At 36.4% G+C, this 22,340-nt stretch overlaps 1 protein-coding gene across 1 annotated transcript in view; it reads right to left on the reverse strand.

Annotated features, from left to right (window-relative positions):
* Nucleotides 1-834: 834 nt before the first annotated feature.
* The window catches only part of rnf141 (ring finger protein 141), a 69,899-nt gene continuing 48,393 nt past the window's right edge, over nt 835-22,340 (reverse strand). The window contains exons 4-6 of the mRNA XM_051922064.1: nt 17,997-18,178; nt 5,591-5,698; nt 835-3,097 (exon numbers count right to left, since the gene is read on the reverse strand). Of these exons, the coding sequence (XP_051778024.1) occupies nt 2,947-3,097; nt 5,591-5,698; nt 17,997-18,178 (441 nt within the window). The 3' untranslated portion in view covers nt 835-2,946. The remainder of the gene's footprint in view (nt 3,098-5,590; nt 5,699-17,996; nt 18,179-22,340) is intronic.

The following is a 22,340-nucleotide window of genomic DNA, read 5'->3' on the forward strand; positions in this document are numbered from 1 at the left end:
TTACAAATATTGAAAATTATTATTATATTTATGATTATGCTGTCCAAATACTTTTGAGCTGCTGGAAGTTCAGGGACAATATATAGTGGGGAAAATAAGTATTGAACGCATCAACATTTTTCTCAGTAAATATATTTCTAATGGGGCTATTGACATGAAATTTTCACCAGATGTCACTAACAATCCAAGTATCCATACATATAAAGAAATCAAAACAAATAGTCCATAAATTAAGTTATGTGTAATAAAGTAGAATGACACAGGGAATGAGTATTGAACATGCTTACTGTAATGTATTTAATTGTTTAGAAAAACAATGACGCGTTCAATACTGATTTTACCCGCTGTATAAAAATGTTTGACATTTTTAAGCAGCTCATACAATATTTTTGTTAACTCCATACTTCAATCACATTTTGATTTCTATGTTTCAAATCCATTGTAGTGATATACAGAGCCAAAATTATGTAAACTGTGTCACTGTCCAAATACTTATGGACCTGACTGTATATTCTACTTTAAATTTCTGGGACAGAAAGCTCCATTATCTACATGCTAGAGAGGTGAAAGTGACAACTGCTTTATTCCACGGCTAATATATGTAAAATGCCACTAGACAAGTGTGCTCAAGTGTGTGTGGAGCAAACAGCAAACATGCAACATATTTGGCAAATCTTGCAATGACGGAACAAGACAAAAAAAAAGTTAATACACAAGTAATATATTACTGGGAGCAATCGAGAGAAGTATAGTCTCAAATACAAGCAAAAAAATCAACATCACCTACTCCCTAGCCTGACACTGATTTTAAAACAATGACTCAACTGGAAAAAGTTTTAATTCAGCAAATAAAGTGTTTATTACTCTCCACTGATAGGCATTTGTCACTGTGAAAGATGCTATTGTTTGCAGGCATGTGGAACATTTTGAGTTAACACAATATGCAGCCCCCTATTTCATACTGTACCTTCACATGAACTGTACAAATGCAGCCTTAATGCATACACAACATAAAAGGGCCATCATTAAATTGTGTTTATTCTTACACAGTGCAATTCTATAAAAACTGGCTTAGATCAGTAAAGCAAACATAGAAACAATAAACAGTAACACAAAACTGCAAAACATACATAAAAGAGCACAGATATTTATATAAACAAATAAACTGTAGTGACAGTTCCCAAATGTAGAAATTCAGAAACATTAATATCATTAATGTAAGTTGAAAAATCAAAAATTCCCAAAGAGAATGTACATGCAAGTAGTCAATTATAATACATAAAACATCTTCAATGCAGTAGACAAATACCACTTTCTTCAATGTAAAAATGTTGCTAAAACAGAAGCAGGAGAGGTGATTTTTCATTTGCCTATGACTCAACACAAATCAATGGATTATAGAATGATAACACTGCTCTCGAAAATACAAGTGTCACACAGAAAAAAAGATACATGTAGTTGGTTCAATTTCCTCAGTTTAGAGAATTTAAATATTAATTATGCAAAAACATCTGAATGAAGAAATAAATCAATAAAAACATGATCTCTGTAGCTGTGAGAAAACATATCAGGAGAATAAAATGTCACTGCAGGTATGTGTTATAGGAAGTACAAAGGTGACCTACATCAGATGAGGCCAGTTGGGACGGCAGCAGTCTCCTACCACTACAAGGTAGTTTGTATGAAATACACCACATGGGAGCCCACTTTGGCTCTGGTTAATTCAAAAATGAATAGTAATGAATGAACAGTAAAATAATGAAAGAATCCCAATTTACTCTGTAAAACTCACATTACAAACTGCATTTATTGTTTCATAAACAATATTAAGTTGAAAATGTTCACAATATTAAATGCTACTATTTAATTGTTGTGAGGGGTCTATGATACTTGACATAAATGCCAATCTCTTCAAATGGAAGTACATTAGATTACTGGGGAAAAAATCCAGAACTAGTGGAACTGATCATTATTTTTCAATGCTACATCCGAGTGACAAAACAGGAAGAAATGTGCCTGGTAGATGATTACTTTACTAAGAAAACCTACCCCTTCAAGCTGAATTAGTAGCTTGCGTGTCAGAAATTCTTCACTGGTAATGATCATAGTACTTTCAGGCAAACATACTATCATATGAATACTTTGATATTGTTTGTGATTTTAGTTTTGCACACTTATTACTACGATGATTAAATGTATGCTACTTTAGTTTGATTTGCTACCCAAACTAAACTGCATGACAAAGGTGAAACCATGTTTAGGAAAGAGAATAATAATCATTTGTAGTATGTTTTCTTCTAAAAGTATGATAAATACAAAAACCTGTTTGCTGTTTAACAATAAACAAATGGTGAAAAAATAACAAGAATTGTAGTCAGTTGATGTAAGGCATAGTATATACTATTTGTTGACATAAAGCAATACTAGTGCATTACAATTCAAATATGTATTGTTAACTTGTATTATGCCAAGTTTACTTATGATGGCAAAGTATACTTGATTATGGTTTAAAACAGCTTCAATAACCTACAGTAAAATGCATCTAATAGTAACTTTAAATTCATTACCAGAGTTTTAAAAGTTGAACATTAGTCTTGCACATACAACAAAACAGAATAAATGCTAAATATTCAGATATTTATATAGCAAAAAGTTTTTTAAAAAATTAAATAATTCATATTTACATACATGAATATTGCCAAAGTACAGTGAAAAAGTAGCTCAGTGCTCATTAAGTGATCAAAATATTTTATGTTTTTGTATTTTATAACCAGACATAGTAGTGCTATTGGGTTTATAAATCTTTACAGCTTTCTTTACCATGATAAATATGAATCACCAGCAAAATAAAATATTCTGTTATAAATCCCTACATTAACCAAAAAAATAATAATTTTGTTAATTTTTCTGAACATGGTTAATTTTTTTATTCAAGATTTTTTTGGTTTAGGGTTGGTGAGGATTTCCAGTTTGATCAGTGAGGTTTAGAACATAGGTTGCTATATCCTCTTCAGTAGGTGCATTAGACATTACCCATGATTCATTTGCTGAAGTAACCTGCAATCGACAGATAGGGCAACTTCTATGCCGGTCACTCCTATAGAGATAAAAAAAGGTGGGTTTATATGTAATATTTCCTTTTAAATGAAATAATGAACTCTAACTGCACAGGATTTTTTTGTATTTGTGTGCTAATGACTATACAGTGGTGTGAAAAACTATTTGCCCCCTTCCTGATTTCTTATTCTTTTGCATGTTTGTCACACAAAATGTTTCTGATCATCAAACACATTTAACCATTAGTCAAATATAACACAAGTAAACACAAAATGCAGTTTTTAAATGATGGTTTTTATTATTTAGGGAGAAAAAAAATCCAAACCTACATGGCCCTGTGTGAAAAAGTATTTGCCCCCTTGTTAAAAAATAACCTAACTGTGGTGTATCACACCTGAGTTCAATTTCCGTAGCCACCCCCAGGCCTGATTACTGCCACACCTGTTTCAATCAAGAAATCACTTAAATAGGAGCTGCCTGACACAGAGAAGTAGACCAAAAGCACCTCAAAAGCTAGACATCATGCCAAGATCCAAAGAAATTCAGGAACAAATGAGAACAGAAGTAATTGAGATCTATCAGTCTGGTAAAGGTTATAAAGCCACTTCTAAAGCTTTGGGACTCCAGCGAACCACAGTGAGAGCCATTACCCACAAATGGCAAAAACATGGAACAGTGGTGAACCTTCCCAGGAGTGGCCGGCCGACCAAAATTACCCCAAGAACGCAGAGACGACTCATCCGAGAGGTCACAAAAGACCCCAGGACAACGTCTAAAGAACTGCAGGCCTCACTTGCCTCAATTAAGGTCAGTGTTCACGACTCCACCATAAGAAAGAGACTGGGCAAAAACGGCCTGCATGGCAGATTTCCAAGACGCAAACCACTGTTAAGCAAAAAGAACATTAGGGCTCGTCTCAATTTTGCTAAGAAACATCTCAATGATTGCCAAGACTTTTGGGAAAATACCTTGTGGACTGATGAGACAAAAGTTGAACTTTTTGGAAGGCAAATGTCCCGTTACATCTGGCGTAAAAGGAACACAGCATTTCAGAAAAAGAACATCATACCAACAGTAAAATATGGTGGTGGTAGTGTGATGGTCTGGGGTTGTTTTGCTGCTTCAGGACCTGGAAGGCTGGCTGTGATAGATGGAACCATGAATTCTACTGTCTACCAAAAAATCCTGAAGGAGAATGTCCGGCCATCTGTTCGTCAACTCAAGCTGAAGCAATCTTGGGTGCTGCAACAGGACAATGACCCAAAACACACCAGCAAATCCACCTCTGAATGGCTGAAGAAAAACAAAATGAAGACTTTGGAGTGGCCTAGTCAAAGTCCTGACCTGAATCCAATTGAGATGCTATGGCATGACCTTAAAAAGGCGGTTCATGCTAGAAAACCCTCAAATAAAGCTGAATTACAACAATTTTGCAAAGATGAATGGGCCAAAATTCCTCCAGAGCGCTGTCAAAGACTCATTGCAAGTTATCGCAAACGCTTGATTGCAGTTATTGCTGCTAAGGGTGGCCCAACCAGTTATTAGGTTCAGGGGGGCAATTACTTTTTCACACAGGGCCATGTAGGTTTGGATTTTTTTTTCTCCCTAAAATAATAAAAACCACCATTTACAAACTGCATTTTGTGTTTACTTGTGTTTATATTTGACTAATGGTTAAATGTGTTTGATGATCAGAAACATTTTGTGTGACAAACATGCAAAAGAATAAGAAATCAGGAAGGGGGCAAATAGTTTTTCACACCACTGTATATGCAGTACATGGGGAAAAATATCCCACTCAGGAATAAGTACTTTTCATAACCAGACTTTTCAGTTTAGTATTCTACTTTTCATTTATATAATTTATTATGGTCCATCAAAATATAAACTATGCTTTGACAACAAAAAAGTCAAATTGTTATAATAGTTCCTTGTAACACTGTATCTGATCTCCTCCATTACTGCAGAGTATTCACACCCATCTGTATTCAATATGTTCTGTTAGATAGATAGATAGATAGATAGATAGATAGATAGATAGATAGATAGATAGATAGATAGATAGATAGATAGATAGATAGATAGATAGATAGATAGATAGATAGATAGATAGATAGATAGATAGATAGATACTTAACAGCAGAAATGTCCAACTTTCCTCAAAAGAATTCCACTGTCACAACTGTATATAGTATTAGTTAAAATACAAGCATCTAACATGTCTCCCACAAACTTTATATGTTTGCCATATTCAGATCACTTAACATCACTTAATGATTTATTAAACCACATCCTACAGACGATGGGCTAAAACGTTCCTACCAACACCATAACTGTAAACATCACCTGCACTGCAAGCACCTATACCATACCTGACCCTTCCTGCCTAAACATCATCTTTATTTTCTGTGTAATCTCCTACAGCACTTTTCATTCAATACTAGCTTCATACCTCAGTACTTTCAAATCTCAAACTATACATTTGAACATTTTTTTTCTTTTTGAAAAATACTAAAAGAATAAAAACACTAACCATTTATCAATGCACATCTGACAAAAACTGTGAGCACATGGCAAGATCAGGTCAGCCCTTCCATCCATACAAATGCAGCACTCCTCTTCATCTGTCATTTGCTTCACCCTAAAGAAGAAGTTTAAAGATTCAGTTTTTATATAAAGTCCTTTTAACAAGTTTTATTTGAAGGCAAAAACTGACATTCAAGTATATAAAAATATATATTTCTTGGTTTACCTCAAAGCTTATGAACTATTCAGCACAGGATCAGCTGCATAGCTGCCTGTGCTACCTTGGACAGTTCAAAATATAAAGATAGTGCTGAACATTTAAATGTAGTATTGTTGTTGACACATTCACTGAAATCCTAATAGACTCTTCGTAAGAAAATGTGATACGAAATACTTTATTATACAATATTTCTGTATTTACAGATCTGTGTTCTTAATTAGCTAACTCTGAAAAAGAAAAGTGAGGAAGCAATTAACTAAGCAAAAGTTATATTGGAAAAACTTAGTCATTTTCATTCCACTTTTCCAGGTGAGAGTTACAGAAGCTGAACAGGTCTCCCTATGCCTCACAACTTCCTCCAGTCATTCTGGGGGATTACACCCAGATGTTCCAAGTGGAGTCGAAAGATATAAACCTTCCAGCTTTTCCAGTGTTGACCCACAAGTCTCTGCCCAGTGAGCTGTGACTTGAATAAGTTCTAGGCAAAGCATACCTAACTACATCCCCAAACAACCTGAACTACTGCTACTTTATATACAGAGAATCAGTGGTATTACGCTGAGGCCCTCCTGGCATTACTGAGCACCCCACCCTTACACAGAAAGAGAACACAGAAACCTAGCACAGAAAGAAAATTTCATCCACTTGTTAATTGTGATCTCATGATCATCTAAAGGAAATGTAACCAGAGATAAGGATGGAAATGAAGACTGATCAAAACGCATCATTCTCAAATAATACACTAGTATTTCACGTGTGTTTTCACCACTGCACTTTTGGCTACCACACTACAAAAAAGAAAAAGCAGTTCTTGAAGATGTTCCAAAAATAACAACTCACAGTCATGTGAAAAAGTAAATTTAAGATTTTTATTTTAAATTGAACATGATAAGAATTTATTTTTATTTACTGTATTATCCTGAATATACCCTTGTCTCTTTCAGTAAAGAAGAAAAAAACCTGTATAAATCGCAGGTTTGAACATTTTTATTAAAAAGAATATAAATAACCAGAACACCTGAACAAATTAACCTGTGACTGACCATAGCCTGGATGTGTAAATTATCTATCCACTTGTAACTGCTGCATTGCTCACCATAAAAGTTATTCATTACTGAATGAAAGTGTTGCCTCATGGTAATGGTATTTTGTCTATCTAAGTGATATTTTGTCCCTGCTGACAAACCTAGCCCTGTCAAAAAATGGCAAACTTCATATTACTAATCAGCTGCCTTACCCACATTCTTAAATGGCTCCTAACTTATAGGTGCTGCAATTCTATGTACAACTTAATTCTCCTAGCCTTCTTCTTCTGCACATTTTTTGACTGCTGCAATATTGTTACATGAAGACATGCCAGTTACCTGAATTGGCAATTGTAAATTGTCCCTAGTGCATACTCGCCCTGCGATGGACTTGTGCCCTGTCCAGGGTTTGTTCCTGCCTTGTGCCTTTTGCTAGCTGGAATAGGTTCCAGCAGATCCCCACAACCCTGTTCAGGATTAAGCAGGTTAGAAAATGACTGACTACACTTGTAACCACTAAGTTTCAGTCCATCTTGAGTTCTGTTATGCGCAAAGATGCCAAGTGGAGTATGACATGCATTGTTTGAACTTTGGTAGGTCTTCATTCAGCCAGCTAAAACAACCACTAGGCTCTCAAAAGGAGCCACTGATTTTTTCAAACTGCACTAAGCACTTCTCACTGAAGCTGACACATAGGGTTTGTCCCCCTCATAAAAGTTATTTATACTTAGCCATTAACAGTCTATCTGAACTGTTATGCTACAAAAAGTCTTATGTCCTTTGTGCTTTGCGATGAAAAAAAGTCATACAAAAACTATATCAAAAATGTAAAAATACAATGCAAACATACTATATATTTATATAGTGCCTGGAATATTTTTACTATATCACAACACTCTAAAATAACCTGTGAAAAGAAAGATTGCCTTCCAAAATGTCATTTTTATTCAAAAGCTTCGTTGCAGTAATATATTTGAATTTTTCTGTCAATGTCATGTCTGTTTGCAAGAAATAACTCGGCTCCCACTGGATCACTTTTATGAGATGTATTTTGCTTTTTATTATTCAATGATGAGAGCAGATACAAGCAGCATACATACTGCTGTCAACTGCTACTGTGGATATGAAAGCTGGAACGCTGAGTCATACTGTGTTGTCTTCAAGGGATTGAACAATGCCTTTGCAATGGAGAAAAGACTCCGACCAACAGAAGAGAAGTTACAGAATCACACTAAACGCGAGTGAAGAATAAAATGCCTTTTATTATTAAGTTACATGAATCATCAACGTTGAACTCACTCTTATAGTGTTGATTTAAAAATTAGATAGTATAAGGGACTTGTTTTAATTTCTATCTGTAACTGTTAATTTAACATTGGTGTTTTGTTCTGTGCCCAAAATCACAAAGCACTCCATAAACCTATCCGATGCATAAGCAGATATTCATATTTGAACGTATGCATCCACTTCACGGAGATTGCTTCCTGCATTATAAGCCTACTAAACACAATCTTAGGAAGAAAAAAGTTATTGTGATATCTTTAAAAATCTTTAAACTTTTTTCATTTTCAAGGTTTAGGGGGATCACAAACAAAACAGTAGCAATATTCCGATGAATGCTTTGATGGTTTTACTGTTACTAATTATTAGAAACACTTCCTGATCGTTGATGTGCCAAACAGCATTGATGTAAAGATTAGAGAAAAAGTAAAAGATAAAAAACCTTTGGTTTTCAAAGTTTTTTTGATTCAGATTTGATTTCAGATTGTGGATCTGTACAGCATAAAATGTAGTCTTGTATACATCATTGGTAATCATTTCTTGCAAAGAGAATGAGGGCTGTGTTTAAAAATGTTTAGAAAACCAGATAACCCACATCCTTGTATAACCCACGTGGCTCCTCCCATTTTCTGTAAATAAATAAATAAATAACCCTCAGGTTAAATTCGGGGAAAAACAGTAAATGTTATCATTAAATAAAAGTGATGTTATTGAAAGAAAATAATGAAAATTTTACTCTGTAATAATTTCTGAAATAAAAAATGAACAGAATACCATTACCGTTTGTGGAAAAAATAAGTACACTCTTGGCTCTAATTGCTGGTATTGACCCCTTTGGAAAACACAACATCAAATAGCCATTCCCTTTAATGACCTCCCAGTTTCTGTCATTGACTGGGGAAAGTTTTCCCACTCCTCTATGCAGAATTTGTTCAGCAGGACAATGTTTAAGGGGTGTCTTGGATGCACAGCCTGTTTCAAATCTCAACACAGCATCTGGATGGGATTCAAATCTGGGCTTTGACTTCTAAATTCTAAAACTCTCATTGTCTTTCTTTTCAGACATTCTTTGGTGGATTTACTGGTATGTTTAAGGTTACTGTCATGTTGCAAAGGCCACTTTGGGTACAGCTTCAATGTTCTGACAGATGGTCTCATATTATCCTTGAGTAACCTCTGGTACATTTAAGAATTTATAGTTGATTCCATAATGGTGAGCTGCCCAGGCCCTGACACAGCAAAGCAACCTCAAAAAATAACATTTCCAGCACCATGATTTACAGTACAGTTAACATCAAGTGTTTCTGATCAAATGCTGTCTTTGGTTTTTGCCAAACTTGCCTTTTGGTAATGTGGTGAAATAACTTGCCTCATTTATCCAAAGCTCCTGGTCTTTGCCTAGGTGTTCATGGACAAACTTTATTCTTGCCCTGATTTTCTTTCTAGACAGCAAATGTTTCTTCCTCTAATTTGTGCAACCTTTTTCTAATAGTAGACTTATGCACTTTGATATAAACAGTGGTTAGAGCTATCTGTAGGTTCCATGATGAAATTCTGGCATTCTTGGAGACTTCTCACAGGCATCTACAGTGCATCCGGAAAGTATTCACAGCGCATCACCATTTCCACATTTTATGTTACAGCCTTATTCCAAAGTGGATTAAATTCATTTTTTTCCTCAGAATTCTACACACAATACTCCATAGTGACAACATGAAAAAAGTTTACTTGAGGTTTTTACAAATTTATTAAAAATAAAAAAAACTAAGAAATCACATGTACATAAGTATTCACAGCCTTTGCTCAATACTTTGTCGATGCACCTTTGGCAGCAATTACAGCCTCAAGTCTTTTTGAACATGATGCCACAAGCGTGGCACACCTATCCTTGGCCAGTTTCGCCCATTCCTCTTTGCAGCACCTCTCAAGCTCCATCAGGTTGGATGGGAAGTGTCGGTGCACAGCCATTTTAAGATCTCTCCGGAGATGTTCAATCAGATTCAAGTCTGGGCTCTGGCTGGGCCACTCAAGGACATTCACAGAGTTGTCCTGAAGCCACTCCTTTGATATCTTGGCTGTGTGCTTAGGGTCGCTGTCCTGCTGAAAGATGAACCGTCACCCCAGTCGGAGGTCAAGAGCGCTCTGGAGCAGGTTTTCATCCAGGATGTCTCTGTACATTGCTGCAGTCATCTTTCCCTTTATCCTGACTAGTCTCCCTGTCCCTGCCGCTGAAAAACATGCCCACAGCATGATGCTGACACCACCATGCTTCACTGTAGGGATGGTATTGGCCTGGTGATGAGCAGTGCCTGGTTTCCTCCAAACGTGACGCCTGGCATTCACACCAAAGAGTTCAATCTTTGTCTCATCAGACCAGAGAATTTTCTTTCTCATGGTCTGAGAGTCCTTCAGGTGCCTTTTGGCAAACTCCAGGCGGGCTGCCATGTGCCTTTTACTAAGGAGTGGCTTCTGTCTGGCCACTCTACCATATAGGCCTGATTGGTGGATTGCTGCAGAGATGGTTGTCCTTCTGGAAGGCTTTCCTCTCTCCACAGAGGACCTCTGGAGCTCTGACAGAGTGACCAACAGGTTCTTGGTCACCTCCCTGACTAAGGCCCTTCTCCTCCGATCGCTCAGTTTAGATGGCAGGCCAGCTGTAGGAAGAGTCCTGGTGGTTTCGAACTTCTTCCACTTACGGATGATGGAGGCCACTGTGCTCATTAGGACCTTCAAAGCAGCAGAAACTTTTCTGTAACCTTCCCCAGATTTGTGCCTCAAGACAATCCTGTCTCGGAGGTCTACAGACAATTCCTTTGACTTCATGCTTGGTTTGTGTTCTGACATGAACGGTCAACTGTGGGACCTTATATAGACAGGTGTGTGCCTTTCCAAATCATGTCCAATCAACTGAATTTACCACAGGTGGACTCCAATTAAGCTGCAGAAACATCTCAAGGATGATCAGGGGAAACAGGATGCACCTGAGCTCAATTTTGAGCTTCATGGCAAAGGCTGTGAATACTTATGTACATGTGCTTTCTCAATTTTTTTATTTTTAATAAATTTGCAAAAATCTCAAGTAAACTTTTTTTACGCTGTCATTATGGGGTGTTGTGTGATAGAATTCTGAGGAAAAAAATGAATTTAATCCATTTTGGAATAAGGCTGTAACATAACAAAATGTGGAAAAAGTGATGCGCTGTGAATACTTTCCGGATGGACTGTATAATCATCTAAATGCCTCAGCCTTCAGCTCATTCGAGCTAGGAAAGGTGAGAACACACACTTTACAAGAGCAAACCAAACTAAATGTCTGAGGTTTAAATAAGACAGGTTCCAAAATATTAGGTAAATTGTCAAGACATTTTCATGCAATGCTCATTTTTCTTCAAAACTGTATGTCACATATCTATATATAATTTTTTCATCTTCATTAGGAGAAAACAATGATGATATTCTCATGTCAATACAACCAATTTAATTTGCATATGTAAAAAAAAAAAATTTTAGGCATCTGCTCGGCTAAGAACAGTAGTGTTTCAGTTGTGTGTGTTAGCAATCAACAAGTAATACAGGCTGAGCAATAGTAGCCATGCCGTCTTGCAATAAGGAGATCATGAGTTCACATCCAAGTCGTCCCTGTGTGAATTTGTTTTTTCTTCAAGTAACCAAAAATTCGAATGTGTACTGATAGCAAGCAAAGCAAGCTGTATGGGTTGGGCCGCCAGGGGGGCACACATCCCTAGTATGTTAATAAAGAAAAAACATTTCATTGGGTCTACTTACTTTTTCACATAACTGTATTTGATGGTGATTGTCTGATAAACTAAAGGAATTAAACTATTTCAGTCTTCAACTAACATAGTGCGGGCAAATAACCATATACCTAAGCAGTTTTCCCATTGAAAAAGATGTGAAACAGTAACTGCTGATGATATCTGGTCCTTTTTAGGGCAAATAACAATACACCTAAGCAATTTTCCTGTTCAAAAATATGCGAACCAGTAACTGCCGATAATATCTGGGCCTTTTTAGGCTTACTGATATTGCATGGACTTGTAGTAAAACCTGAGCAGTGATGGTACTGGTCTAAGAACAAGTGAACCAGTAACTGCTGATGATATCTGGTCCTTTTTAGGGCAAATAACAATACACCTAAGCAATTTTCCTGTTCAAAAAGATGGAAACCAGTAACTACTGATAATATCTGGGCCTTTTTAGGCTTATTGATATTGCATGGACTTGTAGTAAAACCTGAGCAGCGATGGTACTGGTCTAAGAACAAAATTTTGGCAATGCCATTCTTTGAAGAAATTATGTCTGAGTATAGGTTTTTAAAATCTTTGGTGAGAATAACCATCCAGCACCCAAACTGAAGAAAATTTGGGAGATATATCAGGCCATTGTAGCAAAATGTTAGAGCATTTTCATTCTGGACTGTGATGTAAGCATCGATGAAAGTCTCATTGCTTATACAGTAAGGGCAGATTGTCATGGATACAGTACATTGCGCCCAAAAGAGCAAGATTTGGCATAAAGTTTTATGAGCTTTGTGAATCTAAAACAGTATACATTTGGAATTTGGTTCTGTACACAAGGAAATGGACAATATTTTATCTGAAATACAATCAATATGGCATTACTATGTCATTGGTGCTGACTTTGATAGATGCTCTGCTGTGTCAAAGTTACTATTTAATCATGGACAACTTTTATTATTCGCCAGAACTATGTGACATCTTCCTGCAAAGAAAGACTGATGCATATGGAACAGGGCGTCCCAATTGTCGTGGCATGCATGAAGACTCTGGAAGAGCTAAATTACAGCAAGGTTTGCTAGTAGCTTGGCAGAAGGGTAAAGTACTTGCGCTGAAATGGAAAGACAAAAAAGATGTTTGTCTTTTTAGCACTGTACATAATGCAGCTACAGTCACTGTACAAGCAAAAGGCAACAAGCAGGTTATGAAGCCTTGTGCTATGGTCGACTACAATAGCATGATGGGCGGCCTATATCATGTGTAACAAAAATTGACTTTCTATCCCGTTATGCAGAGGCAACAAAAGAAATACTACAAAAAGATATTTTGTCATCTGGTGGAAAAGTTAATTTGGAATTCTTTCGCCTTATAGAAACAAGAATCTGGCAAAACTGTATCTCATGCGAAATTTACATGCCAGCTTGTAAAACAAATCATTGCTGCACATCCACCATCCACACTACCACTAAAGAGATGCAGTCGACCAAACACATTGCAGATCAATCCAGAGTGTCTCATTGGTAGACATTTTATTGATTATATACCTCCAACAGAAAAAAAAAAACGAATCCAACTAGTACCTGTGCAATGTGCTGTTCAAAAACTGATAAATCTGGAAAGAGAATCTGAAAAAAAACACGCTATTATTGTCCCGACTGTGACGTTGAATTGTGTCTTTCACTGTGTTTTAAGACTTACACACAAAGGACTCATCTTGAGATTATATACTGTTTTGGCATCATTAATAGTATTATTATTCCTGTTATTATTATTATTCCTTTCATATTTTTATTCATCATTACTATTATTTGTATCATTATACTTTTGAGAATTAATAAAAATGTAATTTTTTATGCAAAAAAAAACAAAAAAACACTACAAATAAAATACAACGCTAGGGAGGTTAATAGCTACATCAATATCCCATAATGTAAAAATTTGCTCTAGTCACTAGCCTTTATTTTTATCCAGTTTTTTGCCACCTTTAAAGTACCTCACATCAACCTGTGATGTTGGAAGGAATGTGGATACCCCATCTACTTTTTGGACCAGTGCATCAAATCTTCTAAGACAGTGCAACACAACAATAATGAATCACTTTAAAACATTTCTGTTTCGTAGAATGCCCAGTAGGGAGACTGGTGCTCTTTTGACCTTGGAGGTTTATTTTCTCCAGCATCATGACAGTTGAAGTTTTTATCTTCTTCTCCTCCCTGACTATCTTACCACAGCATCAGACTCTGTCTTTTATCATTAAAGACTAAAAAATTACATTAGCTAATAGTAATTTAAGTTATGCTTAGGGACCGGTTTCTCAACTTATTTATTTGTAGTTTATACTTATTTTATATCTATTTTTTGTAATTGTAATTCTTTCTTTTACTTTTTATAAATCACTTTGAGCTATAGTTTCTGTACAAAAAGGTACTATATAATTTTTTTTTCAAACAAAGGATACTAAATGTACCTACTTCATTCTTCACAATTATGAAAGACATTGATAAAGTTTACCTAAACAGTGAGTAATTTACTTGAGGTTTTAAGTGAAAATTAAGAAATAATGTACAGGTATTCCGGATGGAAACCAGAAAGCATACCTTTACAAAAAGTTTGTGGCAATGTGAAACAAACTACATAACCAAGTTGTTAAAGCAGTAAACTTTTAGAAATATCTGGATGACATACTGGTACAGCTTAGCTATCACCTTATCACTTGAGTTTAATTGTCTAAATAGTCTTTCTCTTTCTAGTCAGTCTTATGTTTTTATGCTCATTACAAAGTTTAATTAAATTTGAAATGGCAACCTTTCAACTTAAAAAAGTCTGTTTATACAATACTTATTTGAGGAATAAAAATATTTTCCCCAAAAGCTTTTCCAACATCCTTTGTGGCATGAAAATTTTTGATTATTAATCTTCTGTGGTTCTCAACCCGTGGGCCATGACAGGGAATATGGTGGGCCAAGATAAAGTCTTAAATCAGTACCAAAATTAGACAAAAAGTCAGAGGAAACAAGAAAATAATCCGCATTTTTTACGCATTGTTAGCGGCAGACCGTACGTACGGATGCAAGCTGCAGGATTTTAGGGCTTAAAGATGCTTTGTTTAATTTAGTTATTTTAGTACTTTAGTAGGATCAAAATGCAGCTGTAGCTGTTAACACTGGCTGATGCAAGCGATGACGCAATAGATTTAAGCAATAATAATTTAAATTTGACTGTCACGCACTTTTTCGGTTAACCTTTTTATTGTTTAGAGTAGACTTAGATTACTTTAGGCTTGTAGAGAAGTTTAGACCCTAAAATGGATCGATTTTTGAAACGTAAGTCTTCGACTTCACACCAAGAAACAGATAGTAGTGGCAGCAAAAGCAGTTATGATCAAGACGACACTAAAGTTGTTACTTGTATGAAAACTAAATATGCTCGAAAATATGATGTGGAATATATTAAATATGGTTTCGCTCCATCAGCAAATGACCAAAATCTGCCAATGTGCATTATTTGTTTGCAAATCCTCTCGAACGAAGCTATGAAGCCGAAGAAATTGCGTCGTTATCTTACTACAAGACATCTAGATCTACAGAATAAAACCAAAGAATATATTGAGCGTAAAGCCACGGAATACACTAAACAGAAGACAGTGTTAAAAACAAGAGTTACTCTCAACGAAAAAACTGTTAAAGCATCCTACTTGATTGCTCAGAGAATCGCAAAAGCAAAGAAACCATAGACAACTGGAGAAGATCTTATCATGCTGGTTGCTCTTGAGATTTGTGATGTATTGTTTGGCTCAGAATATGCTACAAAACTAAAAAGCATTCCCATCTCGTTCAGATTCAGCGGGTTGGAAAATGGATGGATGGATGGATGGATGGATAGGTCAAATGGTTTGGGAGCTGCAAGTGACTGTAACAGCACACTGCACTCAACCGTGTAGTGAATACACTTGATTTGACTTTACTTGGTATTGACCTATGACGTCAGAGGTCAATCACCCCGAAAGTGGACAGTAGAGGTCACGTAGTATATGTGTACCAAATTTCACGTCAATAGGTCAAACGGTTTGCGAGCTACAGGCGATTTAAAATCCTGGACAGACAAACGGACAGTCACGGAACTGTATTATACAGTCCTGATCAAAAGTTTAAGACCACTTGAAAAAGCATGATGGGCCAAAAGAGTGATGTTATTCTCCTGGAAGAAGTCCCTTGTCCTGCGGGCATTGTGTACTGTAGCGTTGTCCTGTTGAAAAACCCAGTCGTTACCACACAGACGAGGGCCCTCAGTCATGAGGAATGCTCTCTGCAACATCTGGACATAGCCAGCGGCCGTTTGACGCCCCTGCACTTCCTGAAGCTCCATTGTTCCACTGAAGGAAAAAGCACCCCAGACCATTATGGCACCCCCTCCACTGTGGCGCGTAGAAAACATCTCAGGTGGGATCTGCTTGTCATGCCAGTAACGTTGGAAACCATCAGGGTTAAATTTTTTCTCATCAGAGAATAAAACTTTCTTCCAGCTTTGAATGTCCCATGTTTGGTGCTCTCTTGCAAAGTCCAAACGAGCAGTTCTGTGGCATTCAAAGAAACGAGGTCTTTGAAGACGTTTTTTGTTTTTGAAGCCCTTCAGTCTCAGATGCCGTCTGATGGTTATGGGGCTGCAGTCAGCACCAGTAACAGCCTTAATTTGGGTCGAGGATCGTCCAGTGTCTTGACGGACAGCCAATTGGATCCTCCGGCTCAGTGCTGGTGAAATTTTTTTGGGTCTTCCACTTGACTTTTTTGTTCCATAACCCTCAGGATCATTTAAGAAATTCCAAATGACTGTCTTACTGCGTCCCACCTCAGCAGCGATGGCGCGCTGTGAGAGACCCTGCTTATGCAGTTCAACAACCCGACCACGTTCAAAAAGGGAGAGTTTTTTTTTGCCTTTGCCATCAGAATGTGTGACTACCTGACAGAAAATGACAATGAATCCACATCTTTGCACAGATTTGGCCTTTTAAAGGCATGTGGTCCTAAAATTTTGATCAGCTGTAAAACAGCCTGTTTCAATTTAATCGTTATTTTCAATTAATTGAATGCTCAAAAACTGTTTCGTCTCACTCCCATTTCTTCTTGTTGCATGTTGAAGCTCTACTTGGAACCTTGTTAAGATCCAACCATGCAAAATATGATTTTTTGCCATTTTTCAAGTGGTCTTAAACTTTTGATCAGGACTGTATAAGAAGATTCTTTTGTAAATTGGTAATTTGTAAATTATCTTTTGAAAATGCTACATACCTTGTCTCATTGCTAGTGTCATTTACCTCATACAGGAACATAAATGTATCCAAATATGAAGTATCTGAATCTCAAATAACCATTCAAATGACAAACCTAGCTTGCTTATGAATGAAAAGCTTTTAATAACATCATCACCTTCATTATGCCAGGACTTCTTCAAAACCATCTGAAGAAATTACATCTACAGGGGCTTTTGATGTAGCCACTGCTATAGGTGGTGTCTTTTTGCTGTGCTAGTAACTCTCAGTCCAATCTGAAAAATTTCCTGCTAACATTACACAGAAGACGTATTTTTTTTTTTTTCAAATATGACAATTTCCTTTATCGCTGATATCTAGCAAGGGTTGCCCTTTGACAGGTACCAACAAACTTCTGGTCACAACTCCTTCCAGCTGCCTCCACTACTACATTTTTGAAAACAGTCCATTCAGAGTCAATGTACTTGAAGATCCTCTTGATGGAGCAGACACTAAACCAGAAAGTGAAACTCATTATGATCGGCAGGCACCCTTTTGTTAATCCCTGAAAATCCACAGTGCATGTTTTTCCCCTCATTTCAGAGAGAGTGCTTCATTGCAATGATATAACTTTTTTTCTTCTCCCCTTTAGTAAATGTGTTTAAGATCATAATTTTTTTTTTTTTATTTTGTATGAATGTCCACACGGCTCTTATATCTGCTACTGGTAAAACATTAAATACTGCTCTAGAACAATTCACCTTTTTTGTTACAACAACTGTAGTTCACGATTATGTGAACAGGAAATATTTCAACTTGTGATGAAACTATATTTTCAAGTATGAAATAAAGATAAAATTTATAAAGAAAACAATACAGCTTACCTTCCCATCAACATGCTAGCTTGACACGATGACTCAGAAGCCATTTCTGTAGATATCCCTTGATCTGCACTTCTTATGTTCAAAACTTCCGCAGCCTGACTTTTTATATCTTTATAAAGCTGGAGGAACTGGTACAAGTTCATTATTCTGCAGGCTTCAATAACTCCGGTTTCTTTGTTAATCTACAAAATATATCTTTCATTAATGAAAAATTCTCTCGATGCAATACGTTTACATTTAAAAATGTATTCCTTAAAATATATTCATATCATTTTACAACAATGAACCAAGAAAAAAAAATACAATTTTGTTAAATACATATAAAAAGTTATTTAAAGCATTCAATGATGCTAACAAAAAAGCAGTTTGGATCTATATTTATATTGCACAACAGGCCATAACTCTTGCATCTTAATGAATTGGTTTCTTTGTTCCTATTATTGGTTTATGTGTATAAATTGCATGCACAAATACACTACTGTCATACACATAATATTATGTGGTATATATTCATTATTAATTTAATACAAATTAAGTATTAATGGTATATTAGTACCATTATGGTGTTGCATGACAATTATACCTGACTGTTAGCATTTATACATTGTTCATATATGAAATATATTGGTTTGTTAGAATGCACAGAATAGTAGATGGCTATTAGACCTAGACAAGGGTGAGAAAGAAGTAGCTAAAAGGCAGAAATTAAGCAGTAAAACCAACCGTGACAGACTTCATAAAACTAATACAGCTAAAATAATTCAGGAAGCATCAACAACCCTGTTTTTCCTGTTTCCTTCGCTACTGCAGAAAGATTTGCTGGAAGGCCACTGTATTGACTTTCAGCTTAGCTATGGATAGGAATGAAAGGTATACTCAAAAATATATATCCCAATCGCATTAAAAATTTTGACAGTTTCAGCAGAAACTAGTATAGTATAATCATATATACATTTTAGACTGAGTTATATTTAAATTACTACAACTATATTAATGACTGAGCACAGAGACACACCTTTTATCTGTCAAAATACTTGTTAATGCTCTGCTTCTCAAAAAGGTAAGACATTAATAAACTGTCACAAGAATCACATTTCATTTTACATGAAGTATTTGCATGTTGGGTTTTATGTTTGAATGTAGTTTTCCACTACTTATTAGTATACCATTAAAATGTATATTGTTGAAATCCATACCATAAAAAGAATTTCATCCAATATACCTAATCAACTGCTATATTGCCCAGTACTATGTCCATTATATGGTTGAAGAATTACATTTATCACTAAGTGCACCTTATTTTTATACAGAGAAGTCAGAGATTCTTTAGCTAAACCATGTATATATACACATACTTATACACACACATATATATAGAAATGCGTACATATATATACATTGTCACGCATGTGCAATTAGAGGACAGTCAAAAGGCTTGATGGTGAGTGGAAAACCAAGAGAGGGGGAACTGGAACAGGGCACTAATGCTTTTCTCTCCTTCCATCCACAGAAAAATGTCTGAATAAAAAAGCATTTCTACCCAACACAACACTCCGATCCACCACCATCCCAACAATAATAAGAAGACTCGTCTTCTGACTCCAAGAAAATACCTCACTTGTGGTCCCCTTCTGATGTCCTCAGTTCCGTCCCTCTGCTACTGATGTCATCTCCGGCCACTACTACCTTCTATTACACCAGCTGCTGTTAATTATACTTCCTGTATAGCCTCCATATAAGTTGGAGCATTTTTTTTTTGTTTTCTGTCAAATGTTTGAGTTGGTTTATGATTGTTAGACTGTACTGAAACCAGTATACAGGGAAGTTCCCCAACACTTAACCTGAGTCTCTGTGCTTTTTACTTATCACAACATATATAGACATATACACATATGTATTGTGGTGGACGGCCGGGGCTTATGCCTGTGTGGGCGGTTCTTCCACCACACCCGAAAGTGCAGCCGGAAACAAGCAATCAAGCACCTGGACCACTTCCGGGAGCCTTAAAAAAGGAGCCAGCAGCCACTACTCCAGGAGTCAGGAGGAGGGAAACAAAGCTTGCTAGGAGAAGTGCTGGAGGAGAAAGAAAGAAAATAATTGTGTTTTGGTGTTTGGGACTGTGTCGTTGTGCTTGTAGGAACAGGAAAGACGTTTCCACAAGGGGGAAAAAGAAAATAAAAGACCTGTGTACTCTGAACCTGTGTCCTATATGTCTGTCTGTGTCAGGGCTGGCCTTTACAGTTTGTATTTTATATTATATATATATATATATATATATATATATATATATATATATATATATATATATATATATATATATATATATATATATATATTTATTACACACACACACACACACAGTTGTGCTTGAAAGTTTGTGAACTCTTTAGAATTTTCTATATTTCTGCATAAATATGACCTAAAACATCATCAGATTTTCACTCAAGTCCTAAAAGTAGATAGAGAAACCAGTTAATTGTAACCAATTGTGTCTGCCACAATATACATATATACATACACACATATACATACATACATACATACATATACAGGTAAAATTCTGTTACAACAAATATCTTTACAATGAAATTTTCATTACAACGAAGTATTTTTATGGCCTTCCCCATATGACACGAGTCTATGGGAATCTCGTTACTACGAAGTACATTTAGCAGATACTTTCATTATAACGAAGTGCACAAAAGACCTTGTTCTGTGGCCGCAGCTCAGTTGTGCACAATGATCCCCAAACAGAAACACCAATTTTTTTTCTTTCTTTGAACTCTCCTCGTACAGTGGAACCTCGGTTCACAACCATAATTCGTTCCAAAACTCTGGTCATAAACCGATTTGGTCATGAACTGAAGCAATTTCCCCCATAGGATTGTATGTAAATACAATTAATCCGTTCCAGACGATACGAACTGTATGTAAATATATATTTTTTTTAAGTTTTTAAGTACAAATATAGTTAATTAAACCATAGAATGCACAGCGTAATAAATGAGTTTTAAGCACAGGGGGAAAAAAGGAACATTTGAACAAATCCGAACTTTATTTAAAAATCAACCATAAACCACCAAGAAAGTAACATTGCAGGAGTTCACGCTAATAGCCTTACAACCCGATCGCTGTGTAAACTTTATTTTTAGTAATTTTTAAGCACAGGGGGAAAAAAAGGAACATTTGAACAAATCCGAACTTTATTTAAAAATCAACCATAAACCACCAAGAAAGTAACATTGCAGGAGTTCACGCTAATAGCCTTACAACCCGATCGCTGTGTAAACTTTTTTTTAACGAGTTTTAAGCACAGGGAAAAAAATGAACATTTGAAAAATCAGAAATTTAATAAACAACCAAGAAAAGTAACATTGCAACAATTCACGCTACGAACCGAAAAATGAACATTTCAAAAATCCGTAATACAAAAACTAACCATAAACCACTAAGAAAACTAACCTTGCATGAGTCGAGTTCTGGCATGAAGTGAGGAGTAACTGGGTGGAGAACAATCCGGTCTCGTCGCAGATGAAGACTTGTTGCGGGATGTAGCCTTCGTCCTCCACTAATTTTGTGAAATTTTTCACGAATTCTTTCGCAGCTTCAGCGTCGGAACTAGCAGCCTCTCCATGCCTTCCCACACTATGAATGCCACTTCTCTTGCGAAACTTTTCAAACCATCCTCTACTGGCTTTAAATTCCTCACTTTCATCACTCGTAGAAGGATAGTTTTGCAACAAATTCCCATGAATCTTCCTGGCTTTCTCGCATAACATCGCCTCGCTTACGCTATCCCCTGCAAATTGATTCTCGTTCAGCCACACTAGCAACAGTTTTTCCACCTCTTCCAGCACTTGAGGCCTCTGCCTGGTTAACGCTGTAACTCCTATTGCAACATTAGCTGCTTTAATAGATTCATTCTGCTTTAGAATAGTCGAAATCGTAGATTTTGACTTCTTGTACAGTATTCGGTGGCAAGATCAGTAACACGAACGCCACACTCATACTTTTCAATAATTTCTTTCTTTACTTCGATTTCAACTTTCGGCAAAACTTTCTTCTCACCACTCTTCACTTGCTTAGAAGCCATGGTTAACTGCAAAAGCACACGAAATACTGTAGAGCACAAAGAGTTCACAGGTAAAGCACACACGTCTGACTGAGAACAATGAACAGGGAGAGGCTGAACACGTGCTTAAATATAATAATCGGCGCGTACGAACCTGAAGGGAAATTAAATAGAGCACAAAGAGTTCCCTGCGAAAGCATGCACGTCTGACTGAGAACAATGCAACATGTGCGGAAATCATCGGTGCGCACAAACCGAAAGGGAAACTGGCT

Source organism: Erpetoichthys calabaricus, chromosome 2 (assembly GCF_900747795.2).
Source record: "Erpetoichthys calabaricus chromosome 2, fErpCal1.3, whole genome shotgun sequence".
Taxonomy (NCBI): domain Eukaryota; kingdom Metazoa; phylum Chordata; class Cladistia; order Polypteriformes; family Polypteridae; genus Erpetoichthys; species Erpetoichthys calabaricus.